This window comes from Ochotona princeps, chromosome 26, assembly GCF_030435755.1.
Source record: "Ochotona princeps isolate mOchPri1 chromosome 26, mOchPri1.hap1, whole genome shotgun sequence".
Taxonomy (NCBI): domain Eukaryota; kingdom Metazoa; phylum Chordata; class Mammalia; order Lagomorpha; family Ochotonidae; genus Ochotona; species Ochotona princeps.
This window is the reverse complement of record NC_080857.1, coordinates 31,708,491-31,732,432: the sequence shown is the minus strand read 5'-3', so window position 1 is coordinate 31,732,432 and position 23,942 is coordinate 31,708,491. Positions and strand designations below refer to the sequence as shown.

The following is a 23,942-nucleotide window of genomic DNA, read 5'->3' as shown; positions in this document are numbered from 1 at the left end:
GCCTCGGACGATCTCCAGTGTCGGGGGTGATTTCTTCCGTGGGATGGGAGACACTGATACTGTTCAAAGATCTCTGTCTTTCACAAAAAACAACAAGAACAATGCTTTCTTGTGATTTAATTATGTGAAAGTACATTTACAGTTTGGTCAGGGGAGGGTCGAAAGAGATCTTCTATGCACGGATTCACTCCCCAAATGGCTGCAACACCTGGAGCTGAGCTGGTGCAAAGACAGAAGCCAGGAGCTCCTGCCATGTCTCCCCCATGGGTACAAGACACAAATGGTGGAACTAACCTTCCATCTCTCTCTCTCTCTCTCTCCCTCTCTGTCTCTGTTTGAATGCTAGGTATGATCAGAGTAGTGTGAATTTCCTCTGTTTTTAATGCAGCTGCTGCCTTTGTTCCAGTGCAGCTGATGGAACCTGGGCTTGTTGGCCTACATGAGATTATGGGATCATGCCAAGCATGGGTACAATGGCTGGGGTGGCATGAGCCTGGGGATTTCCCCATGTTCTTGGTCCTTGGAACGGTTGGATGGAGGTGGGGAGGAGAGGCCTAGGTTAGCATGCTGACCCAGTGTAATGGTGAATTGAACTTAGGGAAATATGAATGGCTTGGTTCTTGGGTGGGTGGAGGAGCATGGTCCCAGGACACCCATGTGCCAGGAGCTTGGGATCCTAGTCGGAAGGCCAAGCTCCAGGACAGCACAACTCTACACTGGAAGACTGGGCTTTGGAAGACTGCTGGCGAACCCATGCACTCTTGAGCACAAGAACTGTGGATCGTCCTGGGAGGGTGTAAAGGATTATGTGGGAGGCAAGACTGCTGAGGGAGTGTGATGCAGGTGAGGAATGATTTCTGAGGGACTTCCATCAGTATGGCCACTAAACCTACAAGTAAGCTAGGGCACTGGGAATGAGCAGTTTGGAGGAGAGAAGCTGGGGACCTTTATGTGTCAAACTGATGCACCCATCCCTGTGGTAGACCTGAGCTGGGCTAGTTAGCATCGAGCACTGCTGACCATACCCACCAGTGAACACTCAAACTAGGGTTAGGCGCCTGCCTGACAGGCCTAGAGCTTAGTACCCACCAGTGAATGTTGTAACAAAGGACGAGTAAAGTGAGGCCAGGCCATGACACTAACAAGCATGCAAGAGAACCAGATCTGGGAGCAGATTCTGTGGGGGATAGTTGGGCTCCCACCTGTGGAAATGGTTTTCATGAGTCAGGGATGGGAGCAAACAAGACAAGGCTAGGCTGCAGGACACGCCAGTGAAAACTGGGATTCTGGGCAGGCTGGGACAGGCCTGGCTACAACATCAAATTGGCAAAGGCCAGGAGGGGAGAGGTATGGTGAGCTGGGTCAGAGCTATCACTGGCACATGCAAGATCTGTAGTTAGGAACAGGTCTGGTTGTGGAGCTAAGGTAACACCCAATCTGGACTTGTAGTTCCCACTGGTGGGCACAAGAGCCAGAATGGGAGGCGATCTGGGCTGGACATAACTGCAGTGTCTATCTATGTGGATATGGACAGGGTCTGGGATGTGAATGACAAGGCTGCATTCCAGCAATTGCTGGTGAACATGAGAGCCAGGATGGCTGTAGGATGGGCTTGGCTAGGTCTCTGTCTACACTGTCCACATGAGAGCTGTGTCTGGGTGTGGACCATGTGTAGCTTGACTGTAGCAACCAACTGTAAGAACTGGAATGGGTGTGTTATGGTTGGGCAAGGCCATTCTTCCTATCAGGACAGGAGGTGGGTCAAATCACACTGGGGCAAAGACCCACTGGTGTGTGCATAAGCTGCCACCCAGGGAGACCTGATACAGCAGTTTGGGGAACTCCACTATCACATTGCAGATCCTGCAGGTGAGCACAAGAACCAAGGCTGGATGCAGCCCAGACCAAGCCAGTTTACAGTACCCTCCACAATGCACTTGGGTCAGGTCTGGAAGCAGTCCAGGCTGTGCCATGCATAACATCCACTAGCAGATTTGAGAGCCAGTGCAGAATCGGGCGAAAACACTAGCTGGTTCACAAAAAAGGGCCAGGACTGGGGGATGGCTGGGCTGTGTGGCCTCACCCACTCTCCTGAGCTGGAACTGGGGGAGCTACACCATGTGCTAACTGATGTCAAGGTAAAGCAGGCCATGCCAGAGTAAACTGCAGCACACACCAGTACGATGGACCAGCTCGGCTGGGAGCAATCTGTCGGATTCGGTGAGTGACAGCACAACTCAAGGCAGTTGTCTCCGCGTGCATTTTGCAAAAGCAAGGCATCAACTCCTATACAATAGATTATTGCAAAGGGACATTTTCTTTGTTTATTTGTATGGTTACATTTCTAGAAACAATTATTCCAGAGAGGGAAGTGGAGCTGTTGAGAAATAATTGTTCTCTAATAACCTGGTGACAGACTGCAGTTGCTATTTTTTGCGGATGTTGTTTGGCACCAGCTTCAGTTTTAATCATTAAGCAGTTAGCTCTCATTGGTACCTTGTGCTTTATACTGGTTTTAACATTAACCTATTTTTCTTAGTTTTTTTTCCTGTATGGTTTTTTAAGCCATAGATCTCTACTATAATCTTCTTTTTAGGAATCCCTAAAAATAGTCTCAAGTAGGTTTATTAAAGCTAGTGACCTGATAGTTTTTATCCCTTACTGCTTGCAATCCTTGTCCAGTCCCCCATCAGAAAGCTTCATAAAACTATAAAGGAATATTGAGCCTTTGCCACACATAAATTACATTATTTCAGCCATAAAAATAAGAGTAAAGAGAGTACAGCCAGGAACCCTAAGACCACTAGAGATGCAGCCAAGTCCAGGGCGCATCCTTCCTTGAAGCTTCTGCCTCGGCCTGGTGATGTTCTGACGCAGGCTCCACTGGAGGTGGCGTGACACACTAGCATATGTGAGATCCAATGTGGCTACAATGCCAGTAGGGGGGATGAAGGGGACTCCCTTGCTGGGCCACTGCTTCCACTGGAGAGGATGAAAACTGAAACCGGTGGCAGACAAGATCAGGCAGGGCGGCAGCACCTATTGGCCTGTATGTGAACTGAGTTAAGATGAGAGCCATGCTGAACTAGCTGACCATATCCAAGGGTAAATGTATGAGCAAAAGTAAGTGTAGGCTGGTCATGTTTTGGCATGGCACCAGCTGGCAAATATTGGGAATGGGGGCAAGTCCTGTCAAGCTAGACTGCAAAACAACATGTAATGTGGAAGATTGGGGACTGAGATTTGGCCCAGTATGGAAACTACGGGCACCTCTGATGGGCTGCATCTCCCACAAGTGAGCATGTGTATCATGAGTGAGGAGTGGACGTGGCTAGAGAGTGGTGGGATCTGTCGGCATGAGTGTGGCCTGGATAGTGTGTCAGTTTGGTTGAGCTGGACTCCAACATACACTGGTATGAACAAAAGTTGAGTGGGATGTCGGACAGACTGGACCAGTGTGATGCACATACCAGCATGCCAAGGAAACAGTGATGGAGGCAGGCCTAATGGAGGTTATGGAGCATCACTGCAAATAGACTATAGTTGCCACTGGTGTCGGTGAGGCCCCAGTATTGGTGGAGAGTGTTGTGCTGGGCTGCAACATCTATTGGTTTGTTTAAGAGATGGGGCTGAATATAGAACTGACCAGGTGACTGACTGTAGGCACTTGGATGCACATAGGCTGGTGTGGGTGACAAACTGAGCCAGAGACCACACTGGCAAGCACACAGAGGTGTCAGATCTGGTTTACTTCAGATGAAGTTTCTTTGGGTAGGCCCAAGCTGAGTTCACTGGACTTTGAACTCCAACCATGGATAAAATTGCAAGATCTGTGGCCTGACCATGGAGCTCATTCTCAGTGGCTAAGATGGAGCATTAGACAGCATAATCAGATGCTAATGGAAGATATGGCAGTCTCTTAGGGTCTTCAGGGGACATTTGGTACCATAGCACAGGATGGAGGGCAGAACATATTGGACAGCTACCACAATCAAGCCTTGACAGCAACATCAGAGCTGTGAGGATTCTCAGATGAACTATGTCAGCCAAGGGACGTTGAAAGGAGTTCCTCATCATTGGATTGGTGAGACCAGCAGCACTTCAGAACTATCAAAACCACTTCAGCAGAACTGTCAGAGCATCTTCACACTGGGGAACCTGAGGTTACATTGGGTGGCCAATCCCCATCCCTGGGTACTGATGTGGTTATGATGTTGGATGTGGCTACTCCCTTCTCTCTACCCTTCCCCCAGATACAGGAAATAGAAAAGGAAAATTTGGAAACAATGGTCATATACACTTTTGTCTAATCCTTGACCCTTCCCAGCCATTACTGCTGGACATCAAACTCTATACTGATGGGTTCATATGCTGTCCCACTTGTCTGTCATGTACATATAGTGAGTATTATTGTTATTCCTACTTTGCAGCTGAGCAGACAAGGTACAAAGAAGTTAGCTAACTTACTCAAGGTCACAAGTGGAAAAACTAGTCTCAATATTGCCTTTCTAATTGCAGAGTTTCTCTTTTAACTACTATGAAGCACAATCAGCTTTCATTGAATTTTATTGATTTTCAGCCAAAAAAGCAATGCCTGGGGCCCGGTGGCGTGGCCTAGCCGCTAAAGTCCTCGCCCTGAACGCACTGGGATCCCATATGGGAGCCAGTTCTAATCCCGGCAGCTCCACTTCCCATCCAGCTCCCTGCTTGTGGCCTGGGAAAGCAGTTGAGGACGGCCCAAAGTCTTGGGACCCTGCACCCGCGTGGGAGACCTGGAGGAGGTTCCTGGTTCCTGGCTTTGGATCAGTGCAGCACCGGCCATTGCGGCTCACTTGGGGAGTGAATCATCGGATGGAAGATCTTCCTCTCTGTCTCTCCTCCTCTATGTATATCCGCCTTTCCAATAAAAATAGATAAATCTTAAAAAAAAAAAAAAAAGCAATGCCTGTAAAGTTTATTCCATTTATTTAAATGAGGAAGCTGGGTCTCTGAGAAGTTAGGGCCACAGGACTCTAAAGCTAAGTGACAGCAGGTCTTCCAATTCATTCAAATAGTCCTGACTTTCTTGGATAATGCGCATAGCATTATCAGATGACCAGCAGACTTTATAAGAAGCATTTATTTTGATTTGGTTTTTGCTTTTTATTGTACAGAAAATTTATTTTATTATTTGTAATATATATATGTATATGTATATATATACATATATATATTAATTACATTACATTATGTGACAGTTTTATAGTCTCTGGGATTCCCCCCAGCCCTCCCCATACCCTCTCCCCATGGTGGATTCCTCCACCTTGTTGCTGTATTACATTTCAAATTCAGTCAAGATTCTTTCATTGCAAGCATATACCAAGCATAGAGTCCAGCATTTTATTGTCCAGGTAAATTCAATGGTTTCCTGGGGAGACCATCTTTGGTCTGAAGGCAGAGCTGGCAGAATATCATCCTTCTGTATCCCCTTCTCTCTTTGTATCTGCCTTTCCAATAATGATAAATAAATCCTTAAAATAATGCTCACTTGAGGGAATGTATAGTGACAGCCTAATGGAGACCATCATATCCAGATGTGAAGATACAATTTAGTATGCTTCTCTACTCCCAGATCAACAGTGTGCTCCAAATGAAATTGTTGGATAAGTCTTGACAATATGAGGCTGGGCTATCTACCATTGTCTGTACCAACAATGTCAGGATACACGGAAATAACAGACTGATGAGCATATGACTGCTTATGACAAATTATACTATTGAAATAACATTGGTAAAATCAGTCTGGGGTAGGAATTTTGGGAGGGGCCAGGGAAATCCAATGCCCTATGCAATTGAGCCATAATATTTACATATAACAATAAATTCAAAGAAATAAATCTCTTAAAAATAAAAAGGGTGTGTCCTTAAAATGAGGTTAAGATAGTAGGTTGCGGGCCCGGCAAGCGTGGCCTAGCGGCTAAAGTCCTTGCCTTGAAAGCCCCGGGATCCCATATGGGCACCGGTTATAATCCCGGCAGCTGCACTTCCCATCCAGCTTCCTGCTTGTGGCCTGGGAAAGCAGGAGAGGACGGCCCAAAGCTTTGGGACCCTGCACCCGCGTGGGAGACCTGGAAGAGGTTCCTGGTCCCGGCATCGGTTTGGCGCGTACCGGCCCGTTGCGGCTCACTTGGGGAGTGAAACATCAGATGGAAATCTTCCTGTCTCTCCTCCTCTCTGTATATCCGGCTTTTCAGTAATAATAAAATCTTTAAAAAAAAAAAAAAAAAGATAGTAGGTTGCTGTTAATGTGAAGATCATGGAAAGCCATTCATGTTCCAGGAAAAGAAGCAAAGAAAAAGAAAGCCCTAACAGCAGCATAATTAAAGCTGTGAAGGCACAAAACAGCCTGGGACACAGAAAGCAACACAGGAGAAACTGTGTCATGGAAGCACAAGATAGATAGATAGATAGATAGATAGATAGATAGATAGATAGATAGATAGATAGATAGATATAATATATGTGTAGATAGATAATATATGTGTGGATAGATAGATAGATAGATAGATAGATAGATGTCTAAATCCTTGAGAAGCAGAGAAACGCAGAAAGGGAGCACAGGTTTGCTGGCTTCCTGTGGAGACACACTGTGCAGCCTGCTCTACCCCTGCCTCCAACATAGCAGCCCCTGCATCACTCTGCTTCCCCCAACCTTATCTCTATTGTGGTTCTGCAACCTCAGGGTAACCTGGTCAGCCAGCCAGCTCCCTGACAGCCACCCACTGGGATATGAACAACTGCCCATGAGGCATCCTGGCAATTGCAATGCGAGGACTTAAGCTGCAACGCTACTGTGCCAGGACCTGAATTATTTCTTCTAAGCCCAGTCCTATCATGACCTGGAAGACTGAACATCTGGCTGTAATTATCTCAGTGCCAATGACTCTTTACATTGTTTTATTTCTTTAAAGGCTGTCTAATCCATCTAGAGCATCCCCACACATAGAAATGTCATTTCACTAGAAATGAAGTGCAAGGCACCTTCTGATGCTGAGGGTCTGCTTGGGCAGTGCATGGTAGAGATTGAGAGCCTATGGGATCATCAAGGCTAGGTTGGATTTGCACTACAAGCACATACTTGCATTGTGAACTTGACCCCTGAGTTCATGTTTTATACCTATCTCAGGACAGATGTGCAAATAAAACAATACAAAAAATAGCACACTGCCTAATTCTTAATGATCAATAATGCTTCCAAACATTCATTATTCAATAAATATTTCTGAGTTATTATTAAGAAAGCTACTGTTCCTATCTAGGAAATGGGACTATGCATGCTGCACTCTACCCTCCAAGTGTCATGTGGAAATGTTCTTCCCATTCTCAGGCAGTTCTTTTCCTTTTCTTTTTAGAAAAAATGTATCTAATTTTTTTTGAAAATTTACAGAGATAAGGAAATACAGTGAGAAAGATCTTTGATCTGCTGATTCACTACCAAGTGCTGCAATGGCCAGAGCTGCACCAACTCGAAGCCAGGAGCTTCTTCCAGGTCTCCCACATGGGAGCAGGGTCCCAAAGCTCTGGGCCAAACTCGACCGCTATACCAGGCCAGAAGCTGAGAGATGGATGGGATGCAGGGCCTCTGGGATTAGAACCAATGTCTATATGGTATCCAGGAAAGGTTTGAGATGGGAGAGATAACACCAGGAGGTGTGGCCAAGAAGTTGGACCACAGTTGGTATAGTAAGGATCACTGTGTGAGGTCTGATCCACCACGGCTGAAGTGAGTCTGGGTGAAGAGTTTTAAGTAGGACGGAATCTTCTGCTTGGAGAGTGAGGGCATCTGGGTCCAACGATGTGTTTGGGTCAAGACGAGGGAGTGACAGGTGTGCCTGTTCGTGGAGCAGCTTGCGAATCAGTCAGACAACGTAAATAGTTTGCCAAGGGACGATGCTGGATTCCAGCTCCAGCTGAGTTCAGAGCTCAAGAAGAGTGCGTGGGTTCAGCAATAAAGACATGGACACTATCAATTTGTGGGCTCTTGCAACAGCTCAAGCAGAAGGTGTCCTCTACACAACTAATTGTTCTATTTTTACTTCAAGACTCAGAGGGCATGTCCAGACATTTGGTCATTCTGTCTGCACTTCAGGGCTAAGCAGATGCCCCTAAAGACAATTCTGCAAAAATACTGTATTCTTATTATTCAAAGCAAGCCATTATTCATTCTTCCTGAAGCTCACAGGAATATGGAGTCTCTGAAGGTTGGCCTTGAGAAGCTTTCCTGTGCTGACACTGTGGTGGCAGATGGATTAACATGGCAGATGTTGACCTTCTGTGCAGACGCTCCATTCCCACCATTTTTGGATGGATTGTCCATCTGGCTTTGGCAGGGAACTGGGGTCACTTCTACTCAGCCCCAATATCCAAGCCTTTTGTTGTATAGTATCAGTGGGGAGGCTTGGGCGGGAACATGCAAGAAAGATTGGTGAAGACTGTATAATAAGGCTCTAAGAAATAAACAAGACATAAAAAGAAGCAGCAAAGTAACATGTATGGTTGTGGGAAAGAGAAAATATTTCTGACCATATTCTAGTGGAGACAGACTGGTCTGCTGTTTGTCCTGTGCTCTTTTGCTCCCTCTGCTCATGGGGACTCTGGCTTCTAGCAAGAGCTAGGGTGATAGTTTTGGTCTTTCTGGACTGAGCAGGAGCAAAGTAAGGGCTTACGGTAAGGGCAGGATTCCAGCTGGCTACAGTGCCAGCTAACAAAAATTATTTCAGATATCTTATACACATATGTACTGGAGTTTGACTATAAGAGACTTTATAAATGAAGTGCAAAATGCTATCAGCAGATGTCCCGTTGACTCCCATTACCTGGCTGGACAGAGAGGAGAGCTGGCCTGAAAAGAAGGCTAGTAGAGAACAAACGGTGTCTCTGGATGAAATATACAGCTTTACCTGTGATATTGTTGACCTTAGGCCATCACTCCACAGCGATGGATGCTTTGGGAGCTGAAGAGAGTGAAGGGCTTTCTAGCTGGTGGCCCACCAGGCTTCTGACCCTGGGATTCTTTGACCAAGAACACTCCCTTTTCTAGTGGCTTGACTCTTGATCTTTGAAAGCCAATTCTATTATTGGCAGCTGGTTTCCCAATCCTCTAGCTGCCCACATTGCAAGCAGGTGCCACTCAAGGGTAGACTGGCCTTGCTGGGTCTCCTTGAGAACAGGTTACTGTATAAAGACGCACTAAGGGCCTCCTGCTGCCTAGCTTACTACTCTTCCTCTGGGTCCTGTTAAAGTGGGCCACAGAGGCAACCTTGGGATGTCAGCCACGAGGATGCTCAATTCTATCCATAAATTCGTTAATGCACTGAGCTAGAAATTTGTAGTCATAGGCACATACTGACAGTTTTAAGGAGATGCCCATGAGGAGATAATTAGGCTAATAAGTTAGCCACACTGTTAAGGTCTGGAGATCAAACTATGCAGCCTGAGTCCTCAGCGCTAGGGGGGGCGGGGAGAGAAAGAAAAGAAATTTAAAAAGGGGGAGTGGAGGAGATTGGAAACACCAGATTAATTACATAACATTATCAAGTGAAAACTATCAAATAAAACTAGAAAACATTTACCAAAAGTATGAAGTCTGCTATAAATTTGAAAGAGTACAAGTTTATGCTTACCTTACATTGTAAATGTGTTTGATCAGCTACAAATGTAGATAGAATAAGATACAAACTCGTACGTTGTGAGAAAAACTTTAAACAGTGAGATTGCTCATAAAAACTCCTGAACGAGACAGCTATTCATTTCACATAGCATCTGAAAAAACTCAAATTAATTTTTTCTTACCTTAGCCCAATCTATATTTGTTAAGGGTAGAAGGATTTATTAGATCTGTTTTTTAAATACATTGTTTGTTATGAGATCTCATAAAGTTAATTCACAAATGCAAATCATTTTTCAATTAATAAACACAAATAGTAAGACATAATAATTTCAATCCTTTACAAAAGACAAAATTGAGACACACACTGTGTAGCGCCACACATACATACACACACTTTTGGAACCAAGCTTGGCCAGGACTACAGTCATTGCATGAAATTAATAACTAAGGGCCCAGAGCAGTGGCCTAGCAGCCAAAATCCTTGCCTTGAACACATCAGGATCCCATATGGGTACAGGTTCTGATGCCTGCAGCTTGACTTCCCATCCAGCTCCCTGCTTGTGGCCAGGGAAAGCAGTTAAGGATGGACCAAAGCTTGGGACCCTGCACCTGTGTGGGAGACCCGGCTGAAGTTCCTGGTTCCTGGCTTTGGATCAGCGCAGCATCGGCCATTGTGGTCACCTGGGGAATGAATCATATAACAGAAGATCTTTCTCTCCATCTCTCTTCCTCTCTGTCATCTGACTTTGCAATAAAATTAAATATACCTTAAAAAAAAGAAATTAGCAACTGAAAATTTGTAAACCTAGTCTGATTCAAAATCTTGAGAAAAATGCTTATTGCTGTGAACTCAAGTTACACATTACAATTTTTGGTCATTTCTAGTCTTCTTTCTCTTTCTTTTTTCTTTATTTCCTTTTTAAAGAAGGGCAGAATAGGGAAAAGGCGGGAGCAGGAGTGGGAGGAAGGGCAGGCCAGTCCCCTTGTTCTGGACTCTGGTGCTGGCAGGGAAGTGGGAGGTGGAGCTTGGCCCATGGGCAGTTCCTTTGAAAGTGGAGTGGGAGAAATGAATTTGAAGACAGTGCCTGCAGAATAATGGAGGAGGTTAGGGGAGGGGAAATCAGCATCAGCTGCATCTGTGGATATGAGGTGGGAGGGGATGAGGGCGCTGCAGGCAAAAGTCCTAAAAGTTGGAAGAATTTCGGGATCAGATCAGTAAGAGCAGACGGAAAGACGAGACCACAACTCCCAGAAATTACGGTATTTCAGACTAATTGCTGTGGCACAGCAGGAATTGTCCAAATCTATGAAATTAAAGTCCTCTTCACTGGCCACTTTGAGTGGTTATAGCACAGGCTTTTGGACCTAATGGCATCCATCTTGCTCCAAAAAAGCGTCCCGTGCCCAGATGAGAATTAGGAACCCACACCCCCACCCCCCCAGAAACCTGTGCTAGGCTGGAAGCTCGTTGCCTCCCAAGGAGTGGGTCTAAGACCTGGCGTCCCAAAATCTGCAAGGGCTCCAAAATCTTGTATGACCAGTGCAAGCTGGGATGTCTCTTCACTTGCAGCAGGTTCGTAACTGAAGGTCTGGCATGCGCATGACTAGGCAGACCTAAAGGAAACGAGTGGGGGCTTAATAGGAACTCACCTCCTGCAGCAGCCAGCAGCAGTCTTCAGCAGTGGTTGGGGTTTGGAGGGAGGGAAGCCACAACCCTGTGAGTGGTGGGCAGCTTAGCGACCTCTCCTCCTGGCTGGTTCGTCAAATGTTAGATTTGCAAACCACCAGGGAAAGAAGAACTCAACCAAATATATAAAAAGGATTTAGATGGCCTTTATTTCAGAGACCCACAGTCACAGGCTTCCCTTCCCCGTGCAGCAGAAAGACAGATGTGAAGGAGTGGGCTGCAAAAGAGGCCTTTTTAAACTCTCCTTGACAAAGAAGCTGCTTCAGCCCTTATTTGGTAGGGAGATATGGGTCTGTGCCCCTCATTGGTGCAAAGGTGGTTTCACAGCCTGAGGGGCCCGTCAGAATGCCACCATCTATTCCGGGTTTGGTTGGAGGCAAACTCCTCCCTTCCCTGGTTACCAAGGTAGCCATCATCAACCTCCCCAGAAAGAGAAAGGACAAATAGAAAATTTGGATTATAATGATCACACTCACTTTTGCCTAACACTTGAATCATCTCATTCTGGTCAACCATGTTAACATAATCTCCAGAAAAAAATGATACCTACATTGAGAGCATATAAGTACGCTGGGGTCCATGCAGTGGACATGGATGACATCAAGGTGTGAGGAGAGCAGCTCCCCTGCAGGCAAAGCCATGAGAAGCTCCCTGCTGCAAGGCAACACACAGCAGAAGTATCTACAACGACCTCAAGGCAGTTCCACCCCTGTGAAAGGACACCCAACCATCCACTGAGAGTTCTGTAATCTATTAAGGTTTTGTTGTTTGCCTCAGCAGATTTGGTTTTTACTATCAATGTGACAGTAAGTGGAAGTCAATGTTGCTGATTGGCAAGTGAGCCTTTTATACTTCATGCTGTCTCAGCTGACCCCACTGACCATCCTGGATCTTTAGGTCCCTCCTTCTGTGACACATTTCATCCCTAACGGGTTCAAGATTACGTTGTAGAATGAGGACTGTAGTAGGAATGCGTTACTGATTGATACGCACCATCTATGGAAAACTTCCTGACCACAGGTTCAGGATGGGGACCATCCTGCTGTGAGCGGAAACAAATGGCAGAACTATCCTTGGAAACATACATTTGACCATGACATAAAACATTGTGCCAGAATTTGCAGAGATTGCATCTGTATAAATAAAGGGGACAGCTTTTTGCACTGCCTATTAGGATGCTGAAATAGCATTGGTTCATTTCTTTTCCCTTTAGGCCAACTCCACCTACACCCTTCTTGAGTTATGAACTCAGCTGGAGCTGGTCTCTAGTAAAGTCACCACACACACACACACACACACACACACACACACACACACACACACACACAGATAGAAAACCAAAACTTGAAGAAAAAAAACTATTAAAATAGCAAGTTCTGCATTTTTTAAAAACATATTGATTACTCAATACCATTTCAATTAATTCCAGAATGTTGTAAATCATTGTTGTTATGTTGTGGCTTTAAATTGATCAGGATGATATTCTGCCTTCTCTGCCTTCAGACCAGAGATGGTCTCCCCAAGAAACTGTGAAGTTTATTTGGACAATAAGATGCTGAGCTCTATTCTTGGTATACACTTGCAATGAAAGAATCTTGACTGAATTTGAAATGTAATACAGCAACAAGGTAGAGGACTCCACCATGGGGGGAGGGTAGGAGGAAGGGTTAGGGGAATCCCAGAGACTATGAAACCATGTCACATAGTGCAATATAATTAGCAAAAAAAAAATAAAACAAAACAAAAAACAGCAAGTTCACAGGAGGAAAGGGAAAATACGGAGATTTGGATTAAGTCCCCGTTGCCAACATTCAAGAGGTGGATAGATATGGAAACTGGATTTCTAATTTTAATTTGCCATTAATTTTGGGGCAAAGTTGTATCCATAAAATGGCCAGGTGAGTGGAGAAACAAGACATAAGGGGAAGCCCATTCCGAGAGAAGCAATGTGTTGATGGGCCTCTTGAAAGTAGAGAGGCATCTGTGTAACTCTTGCAGTTTGTTCCAACCTATCATAATTGAACCAAGATCTAAACCCCCAAATACATACCTCACTCCTCTGTTTTATCTCAACCCCCACTCATCCCATCTTTCTGCCCTATTCCACCTTCCTATGAGACAATCACAAGAATCAAAGATGTCAGGGGGCTGTAGAGACTGGGAATGTTTGAAAAGAGCAATTACAAAATATTAAATAAATCTAACTGCAAGGTAGGTTCTCAGAGGAGTGTTCCCAGGCAGGGCCTGAGCCAGGAGACTTTCAGCAACTACAGATGGTTCACAGCTCACATGAGAATGCTGGTGGGAAGCAGTTAGGAGCGTACAAACTTTATTCTACACCTCAAGTAAGGCACTGATTACATGCAGAAAAAGTTGCCTCTCTTGCACTCAATGTTCACCATTTTGGGGGTTGACAGGGTCTTGACTCTAAATAGCAAGTAGTGAAATTGCTTGAGATTGTCATAAGTGGGATACATGTCAGCGGGTTTCACATGAAGCATTTGATTTATGTCAACACCAGTCATGGTATACACTGGGAAGAAAAAAAAAGATTTTACCTGAAGTGCAGTTGCAATAAGGAGAGAAACAGAGGCAGGGAGATATCTTCCATCCATTGGCTCGCATCCCAAATGGCTGAATCATAGTAGCTGAGCTGATGTGAAGCCAGAAGCCATGAGCAATACCAGAAGAGGATCCACTAGGATGTGAACCATTGATGTCCATCTGGGATACCAGCTCCTCAGACAGCTTACCTACTGTGCCACAGTAGTACTGATCCTGGTGCTCACTCATACAGTTCAGGCTTCAGGCTCAGGCTGGTATCTAGTGGAGTTGCTCATCCAATGCAGACACTTACTGTGGAAAGCCACGATGCACAAAAGCAGTGGGAATCTGAGCAGCAGGTGTGGCAGCTGATAAACTCTTATTAGAATTGACTGATGTCAGACAATTCTGATGTCTCCCGGATATATATCGTAGTGTCAGGGGTTTCCTGACCAGCAGGCCCTGAGACCACTGAGGGGTGAGGTGATGGTGTTCTTTGGCTAAAGATCCACCAGCAACAAACTGGTGAGGGATGTCCATTTATTGGGAAGAACTTACAAGCTTATATAGAGTAGAAAAGGGGGAAGGAAGAAGGGTGGTCACAACAGTACTCCCACACAATGACATTGTAACTGGCTAGTAGGCATGCCTACCTTTCTCAAGCCTCTAATCAAGGCACAGGTCACATTTCACACAGGGCTAGAAGCTCTGTTTCAAGCTACATGTAAATAGTCCAAGACAAGCTAGCACCATAGGTATGCCTTGGGGACACGTTCATTACACGTGACTGGAAAACAGAATGAGGGTTGCATTTAATTTGTTGGAGTTGATTATCAGCCAAGATTACTGTCAGGGGTTACCCCAGGAACACTGTGTGCCATGTGCCTATACTTCCTACAGGGACTAAGTAGGCAGAGTCCAGGGGTGATCTCGCACACTACAGTATTCAAGGAGTGACAGCGGCCAAATGGGATCCACATTGTTCAGATGTCACAAGAGAGTCTTCACTCTGCTCAAGATTGATCCTTCAAAGCTGGATCTTTAGCATGACAACTGCCACACGCATCAGCTGGTAACTGTGCTTCCAATAGCAGTCTGTAATCGAACGTGGAACCTTGAGATTCTAACAAAATGACATTACATACAATGTGCGAATGAAAAAGATGGTATTCCAAACAAGTGCTATGCACTGAACATTTATTATCAACATGAAAATTCGAAAGCAGAATTCATTCATATTTTACCCCTCATAGAAAAGGGAGATCACGTACAAATTGCTTCCTATTTCAGCAACACATGCCATGTTTATCATTTAACATTTGCTGAGACTTCCAAAGTGTTTTTCCACATCCATTGCACTTTTAGTGTTTTCTATTAGCAAAGTTGCTAAGGCTACATTCACTCTGTAAGCAGATAGACCATGACACTATGTTTCTGGCAGCTAATATTCGTTTACATGCTTTTGTAATGAAAATTGACAGCTCCCAAAAGCTTCTGCATTCTTCATTTGTAATGCTTTTTCCCATTTGAATTCTGATGTTTAACGAAAACTGTGTGCAAAAGGATTTTCAATAAACAGGACATTCTTATCCTGCGTCGATTCTTATCCTGTGTGGATTCTTTGATGTTTAATCAGGTATGACTCCCGAGAAAAAGCTTTTCCACACTCACTACATTCATGAGGCTTTTCTCCTGTGTGGATTCTCTGATGTGTAATGAGACTTTTCTGGTTGGTAAAGGTTTTTCCACATTGGTTACATTCCAAACATCCCACTGTGTGGATTCTCTGATGTATAATTAGAGTTGATTTTGTGGTATAGGCCTTTAAACACTGACTACATTCATAAGGCTTTTCCCCTGTGTGGATTCTCTGATGTCTAATGAGTTCTGAGTGATCAGTAAAGGCTCTACCACACTGACTACATTCATAAGGTTTTTCTCCTGTGTGGATTCTCTGATGTCTAATCAGGTGTGAGTGCTGAGAAAAAGCTTTCCCACACTCAGTACATTCATAAGGCCTTTCCCCTGTGTGGATTCTCTCATGTAGGATCATGTGTGACTTCTGAGAAAAAGTTTTTCCACACTGGCTACATTCATAAGGCTTTTTCCCGGAGTGGATTTTCTGATGTCTACTGAGACCTGAGTGATCAGTAAAGGCTCTATTACACTGGCTACATTCATAAGGTTTTTCTCCTGTGTGGATTCTCTGATGATTCATTAGGTATGACTTCTGAGAAAATGCGTGTCCACACTCACCACATTCATAACATTTTTCCCCTGTGTGAATTCTCTGATACCCAATGACAGATAATTGCTGGTGAAGGGCTTTTCCAGGGTCACTACATTCATTCGGCTTCTCTGCAGTGTCAAGGATCCGACCTCCCAAGAGTTCTGACTTCTGGTCAATGTTTTCTTTGCATTCATTACACGTATAGAAATTTTCTCCTGTGTCAGTTCTCTGGTTCCTTGTAATGCGAGATTCACAGTTAAAAGGTTTCTTACAATAATCACATATATCCTGACTTCTTGCTGTTTGGGTTATCTGATTGACTTTGGCCTCTCTTTTATAAATCAGAGACTTCTCACTCTGGAAATGTTCACGGGGTTTCTCTCCTGATTGTGTTTGCTGATGACTGTCATAGTTAGGACTGTTATGGAACATTTGCTTTTTAACCTGAATGGTTTCTCCCACATTCATATGTTGCTTATTACATAGGTCGTTGGTATAAACCTTCTCACACTTAAGGAATCTCTTCTTCCAAGTTTTTTCTTCCCCACTGTGCTCAAAAGACTGCTGACAAGTGTGCTTCTTATCGTTCTGACTGAGACTTTTCCCACTCTGGAGTTTGGTCTCAGGGAAATTAGAGGCATGCTTTATCTCAAGTGGCATTTCATCAGGCATCCTGGGGAAAGAAAAGATTTCAAATGAGCTATGGTGTCTTTCTTCTCTCCTTTCAAAAGGCACCTGAATTCTAAGATCTCTTCTTGGAGCTGTTTTCTCCGCTCTTCATCCAAATGTACCTGGTCATTTAGCAAGTAAAACTTCTGTTGATAACTGATTTCATGTTTCTGTGTCTCTGGTATGTTCAGGAGAGAACACTGAGTTTTCTTGGTAACATTTGCTCTGGTGCACAATAAAAAACATTAACAAAACTTGTGGTTCTTAGACCAGAGCTATGTGCCTTGACTCGGCAGACACAATACTTCACAAGGCTGGTATGCCTTCTATAAAGTGGGACTGAATCTGTGGAAATGACCTTTGGCACCCCATGGCTCTGCATAAATGTAGACACAAACCCATCCACCCAAAGCCCAACCACTGCCTAGCTCTAGCTAAACCTCCAGATGGATGACACTTTCAGAGGGTTGGAGATAGGAAGGACAGCAGTTTATGAATTCAGATTTCAAATCACCAATTGCCTATTTGTACTTTTCCTATCACCTCAATTTTCATATTGGAAGCAAGGCTCTGGGTGCTTGTGTGTGGAAAGCTCCTTAGGGAGATTGAAGGTCCCTGGCAGAGGGCATGTTTCTGCATGACTTGAAACACCCTACGTGGATTCTGAATGCAAATCATCTTATATAGTACCCAAGTTCTGGCCTCCCTTCTCATGTTTCAGTTTGGTTTATCCTCTTAGGAGGAGTGATGAGACTCCTTGCACCCACAAGTACTCTGCTTGGTCTTGATACTTTTTTGTCTACTTAAGATTTATTTATTTTTGTTGGAAAGTCATGTATGCAGAGTGCAGGAGAGACAGAGAGGAAGATGCTCCATCCATTGATTCACTCCCCAAGTGACTGCAACTCCTGTAGCAGAGCTGATCCAAAGCCAGGAGCCAGGAGCTTCTTCTGGGTCTCACACACAGGTTCAGCGTCACAAGGTTCTGGGCTGTGCTCAACTGCTATGCCAGGCAACAAGCAGGGAGCTGGATGTTAAGTGGGGCTGCCAGTATGCAAGTAAGTGTCCATATGAGATCCCTGCATGTGCAATGCAAGGACTTTAGCTGCCAGCCTACCATGCTGGGCCCTGGGTTTGAACTTTTCAAATAAACTATGTATGCCTATAGATGAAACACTCTACAGTCGTAGATGAGTTGAGAAAAGACCAGTTTCTCCACTTGGTATCCTGTCTCAATTTAAGCACTCCTGTGACTTCCTACATCTGAGATCTGAAAAGCCATAGAACTGTAAGAGCAGATTTAGAGCTGAAAGGAGGAGCTAATTCCTAGCTGGTTGAGAGAAAAACCAAAGATGTCTTAAGCATCTTTGGCAGGGCCCAAGTTTCTAGCATAATGGATAAACTGCTCGCCATGAATGTGCCCTGATTTCATATGGGCACAAGTTCTTATCCAGGCAGCCATGCTTTCCATCCACATGTCTGCATGTGGCCTAAGAAAGGAGTTAACTATGGGACCTGGTGCAGAGGCCTAGCAGCTAAAGTCCTCACCTCTAATGCACCGGGATCCTATATGTGCAGCCTATTCTAATCTCAGCAGCTCCACTTCCCATTCAGCTCCCTTCCTGTGGCCTGGACAGGCATTCGAGGACAGTCCAACACCTTTGGACCCTGCACCCACATGGGAGATCTATAGGAGGTTCCTAGCACCTGGCTTCAGACTGGCACAGCACCAGCCGTTGTGGTCATTTGGGAAGTGAATCATCAGATGGAAGATCTTCATCTCAGTCTCTCCTGCTCTCTGTATATCTGACTTCACAATAAAAATAAACAAATCTTTAAAAAAAAATGGAGTTAACAATGGCCCAAAGCCTTGGGATCCTGCAACCATGTGGGACACTTGGAAGAGTTTTCACACGCCTGGCTTCAGCTCCAGCCATTGTGGCTTCTTGGAGAGTGAATCAAAGATGAAAGATCATCTTTCTCTCTGCCTCTCCTCCTCTCTGTATGTCTGACTTTGCTATAAAAATAAGTAAATCGTAAGAAAAACAAGCATCTTATTATCTTTTGGGTTATTAGACAATTTTTGTGATTACAACTTGCCTGAATATTATTTCTTGACTTTTCTGATTCACTCCAAGCAGCTCATTCTTTCGGTAGGGGTCTGAAATGAGGAAAAGAGTAACCATCTCCATCAGTCTCATTTAAGTGTTCCTTAAAAATGTTCAATTAAGACCAAAGAGGTTTATTGCCAGTCTAGATACAGCACATTTAATATTAATGAAATGTGGACATTTATGAGCATAATCAATGAGCATTACTTGTTTCTTAGTTCATTAACATGATACATGTTTTTTCTAAAATAAAAATTCCAATTACTTGGAATTGTGTGTTTTAAGTTCATGTGGGATAGGACTGAAAATGTGGCACAGAAACTCAAAATAAGGCTTGGGATATCTTACATCCCATAACAGCACCAATTTGTCCTGTCTTTGCTACTCTGCTTCAAACACAACTTCCTGAAAATGTATCTGGCAGGTGGCAGATGATGAGTCAAGTGCTTGGGATCATGAAAAGACCAATAAGTAGTTCTAGATGTATGATTACAGGCTGGCCAATTTAGAAAGGCATTGCTAGAATAAACCTATATATGAAAACTGTAGAATGCCTTTGTCTCATCAGCTGTCCTTTAGGAGAAAACATATTAAAAAAAAAAAAAAAAAAAAAAAAAACGAGAGTTCCAGTCAACCTTTAATGAGCTATATGTCACCTTCTCTGCCCACTAGGTGCTGACCTACCTGGAAGTCTCCGGTTTGTAGATTTGTCCACTGTCCATGGTGCTGAATCTTGCTCCAATTTCAAGATCACATCAGGCTTTGTCACATGGTATCCTGTTCATGGAAAGTGATGTAGACTTTGAGATACCACTACTAGTCCTACCAACTACTAAACTTAATAAACTCTCCTTTCACTTGTCAATCATAAAGAAGTATTCTGTTTGGGCATGACAGATTTTCACTCACCCAAGGACAGCAGATTGCTATAAGTCTCAAGCATCACATCCCTGTACAGGGTCCGCTGAGTGTTGTCCATGTGCTGCCATTCTTCCTGGGTAAAGTCCACAGCCACATCTTCAAATGACACCAACACCTATGAAGTACATGTCTCCTCAGTTCTGGATCATTAAATACAAAGACTGACAGTGAACTGTATGTATATATTTAATTTGCAACTTCTATGGATGCAGTTTAATTTACAGTCTATATAGAGTAACAACAAAATGAAAATATCTTGTCCTGTATTACTTTTGCAACTTCAATACTACAGCAGAATATCCCTTATTATTCTCTTCAAGGTTGTTTTCTCTAAGCATTCTGAATCTGAGGAACTGTTGAAGGCATTGTTAGAATGAAACTGCAAGTGGAAGACATTACTTTGTCTGTCATTGCCACTTTGCTTGTCACTTAAATTAAAAGAAGTAATCATATAAACACTGAGCCAAACTATTAACTCGGTACCAGTAATCGTAAGCTGAGTGCAGTTCTTCTGCTTGTTGAATTTGCAGCTTTTGTGGATGTAGCTTAATTCAGAATCTATATTGCAACACAGGATAAAAACAAAATAAAATATCTTATCCTGTTATTTCTGCAGTTCCGAAGCTACAATTCCATTATGATTATGTATCAGATTGTTTCCTATAATAATTATAAAATGAGTTCAATGTGTAATTTGCACACATACAAAAATACATGAGATCAATAACAGCTAGATCAGATAGGGAAGACATGTTGAATACTGCACAGGATAGGGCCCAGCCGCGTGGCCTGGCAGCTAAAGTCCTCGCGTTGAACATGCCCCGGGATCCCATATGGGCGCCGGTTCTAACCCCGGCAGCTCCACTTCCCATCCAGCTCCCTACTTGTGGCCTGGGAAAGCAGTCGAGGACGGCCCAAAGCCTTGGGACCCTGCACCCGCTTGGGAGACCTGGAGGAGGTTCCTGGTTCCCGGCATCAGATCGGCGCACACTGGCCTGTTGCAGCTCACTTGGGGAGTGAAACATCGGATGGAAGATCTTCCTCTCTGTCTCTGGCATCAGATCGGCGCAGCACCGGCCCGCTGCAGCTCACTTGGGGAGTGAAACATTGGATGGAAGATCTTCCTCTCTGTCTCTCCTCCTCTCTGTATATCCGGCTTTCCAATAATAATAAAATCTTAAAAAAAAAAATACTGCACAGGATAATGAGAATGCTTTTGAATAATTTATGAATGATTTCTCAAATATCCTGAGATATTTCAAAATCTTATAAAGCAATAATAAAATTTAGCTTTCTTATTCCAACATAAAATAATGAAATATTGGGAGTATTTTTTAAACTAAATGTACATAAATGAGTAAAAATTTCCTACAGCTTAATCTGGATATAAATATATACAAGTATGCTATATATGTTTTTTGTTTTAATTTTGTACATGTTAAAATCATTTCTACTTTATCTGTTTTACTTTTTTATTTAACTTTTTCCTTTTTTATTATATTTTTGACAATCTTTACATACCTAATTAGGCTTAAAAGGTTCAAGGGCTACAGGAAAGTGGGTAAGACTCTTATTTCCATATTGTTTCCTTCATGAATCTGAGGTAAAGGGGTATATTAAGGGAGTTGCCTCACCAGTGAACTCAAACCACTTGAGCAAGAATCTCGGAGCATGCCCCACATCTGGAACCTGGGGTGGGAGGGAGATCTGTTTTACTTTTTATGAAATAATATTTAAACTAAAATGTTAATACCTAGTGGAATACAGCTCAGTAGGAAAACAAACTACTGCAACATAAAAAAACTATCTTCTGTTACCAAGTAGCTAATAGTAGCCAGTCATAATCAGACAGTTGAACAGAATATACACATATAAACAAATGCCACACTAAAAAAGCTAGCTTTTTTTTTCTATATGGTTTAGAAGCCCTTTAACATTACTCATTTATCTGTTTTTCTGATTTTTTCTAATCTATTTACCAATTTTCATATAAAAACAGTAGTAATGCAGTTGATATATATAATTTTTCTTTAAAGATTTATTTATTTATTACAAAGTCAGATATACAGAGAGGAGGAGAGACAGAGAGGAAGATCTTCCATCCGATGATTCACTCCCCCCAAGTGAGCCACAACGGCCGATGCTATGCCGATCCAAAGCCAGGAACCAGGAACCTCTTCTGGGTTTCCCATGTGGGTCCAGGGTCCCAATGCATTGGGCCATCCTTGACTGCTTTCCAAGGCCACAAGCAGGGAGCTGGATGGGAAATGGAGCTGCTGGGACCAGAACCGGCACCCATATGGGCTCCCGTGGCTTTCAAGGCGAGGACTTTAGCTGCTAGGCCATGCCACCGGGCCCGATATACATAATTTTAACAGACTGAACTCAATGCTTGGAGTCCTGGACACAGCCACCACTGTCAAGTACCGAGTGGAGTCCTGGGCTTGCCTGGACCCAACATGTTTCTCCCTTTGTGCTAAGTGTATTGTGCAGCAATCTCTTGTGATCAAAGTTGGCCCCTGACTCCACCCACCACCACCACCATATCTTGCAGCAGGAGGGACCCGAGAGAGTTTGACCTTGGGGACTGGGTGGTGGGAGTTTCAGGTAGCATGGTGGCTGCTGGGGTACCCAAGCCAGGTCAAACTCATTGCATGGGGTCATGGCCACAGCTACTGCTGCCACACAATGAGCAAGTCCTGGGTTTTGCTTGGCCAGTGAGCCAACTAGAGCCTGGTGGCCACCCAGGGGCAAGCTCTGGGGTTTGGGGGATGTGCAATTAATAAATAGAGACGTCCATGAATAAGGCCACTGTGCATGTTGGCGAGAAATCAATCTTGAGGGATTTTCAATGACAGGGTCACTTTACTTTCCAATAAGCAAGGGGACTGAGACCTGATTCTTATTTGGGGAGAGAACAGATGATCCGTATATGTTAGAGTGATACTCTAACCCACATGGAAGTCCTGAGCAGGATTTGTTATCAACAAAGAATGCTGACCACCACACATCAGTCCACGTGAAAGCTAGGGCTGGGGGCCTGTCTAGTAGGGCTAGATCCTAGTACCTAACAGAATGTCAGAACAGAGGATGGGTCATAGTGTCAAGGCCATGACACTAACCAGCATGCGAGAGAACCAGGTCCGGGGATAGACTCTGTGGGGGATGTGTAGGCGCAAACCCATGGAAATATAAGTAACGCTGTTTAGCTCAAGAGTTGGCGTGGTGATGGCTTCAGCTAGGTGTGACCATGGAACCTGCCATCTCTCAGGAACTGATAACAGTCTGAGCTGATCCAAGGTGCAGCACCCAAATGTGCATCCTTAAACAGGGTGTAGGGTGTGACAAGCCATAGCATTCATCAGTTCATACAAGGTAAAGATGCAGGGGCACATGGGCATAACAGCAGCTGGCATGTATGAGATCTGGGTCTGGGAGTGGGCCAAGTGGAGGAAACTTGGGAAACTCACCTAGTGGGTCATAACTGCCACTGGTGATCACAGGATCCATACCTGGGGGTCGGGCAAGCTGAACAAAGTAGCTCCACCTGTTTCATAATGTGTCAGTTGGTTATGGAAGAGGGTGGACTGGGAAGGGCCGAGCTAGGTTCTTACACCTACAGGTTTACATGAGCTAGGGACAGGAGTAGACTGAGCAGGGTCAGGTTCCATCACCCAGCAGCAAGAATCAAGATGGTTCGGGCCTTGGGATTCGGGGGCAACTGCCGCTCCTCACAGTGTGGCGGCTGTGGGGGGTGCCCCTGCCGGGTCGGACCCAACGCTGGGGGCTCACACCAAAGACACTGCTGCAAGGCAGTGAACGAGTCCTCGGCCTCATCCAGGGAAGCTCTGGGGTAATGGATGTCCGAATTGCTGCTTAGATAGCTCTAGGGTGACCCCACTGTTTCTGGGTTCTGAGTCAGTCCTAAAGATTCCCAACGCCAGTGGCTCCTTTTGGAGAACTTCTAATCACTCAATAATGCTGAGCTTTGAACACCTATAATGCAGAAGATAACCCCCAGATTGTCTAGCAGGATATTTTTTTGCCTGACATGATGTTGGTTCAGGAGACTGATCACATTAGGCAGGTCCATAATTTTAACTAGCACTCTAGAACTTTAACCTGGGGTGG

At 44.3% G+C, this 23,942-nt stretch overlaps 2 protein-coding genes across 2 annotated transcripts in view; both read right to left on the bottom strand.

Annotated features, from left to right (window-relative positions):
• Window positions 1-16,782, bottom strand: part of LOC131478011 (zinc finger protein 585A-like) — a 191,794-nt gene extending 175,012 nt beyond the window's left edge. The window contains exon 1 of the mRNA XM_058655111.1: window positions 15,524-16,782. Coding sequence (XP_058511094.1) covers window positions 15,524-16,782 — 1,259 coding nt within the window. The remainder of the gene's footprint in view (window positions 1-15,523) is intronic.
• Window positions 16,783-18,851: 2,069 nt separating this feature from the next.
• LOC131478010 (zinc finger protein 334-like) overlaps window positions 18,852-23,942 on the bottom strand; it is a 38,817-nt gene continuing 33,726 nt past the window's right edge. Inside the window, exons 3-5 of the mRNA XM_058655110.1 lie at window positions 19,800-19,926; window positions 19,575-19,667; window positions 18,852-18,940 (exon numbers count right to left, since the gene is read on the bottom strand). Of these exons, the coding sequence (XP_058511093.1) occupies window positions 18,852-18,940; window positions 19,575-19,667; window positions 19,800-19,926 (309 nt within the window). The remainder of the gene's footprint in view (window positions 18,941-19,574; window positions 19,668-19,799; window positions 19,927-23,942) is intronic.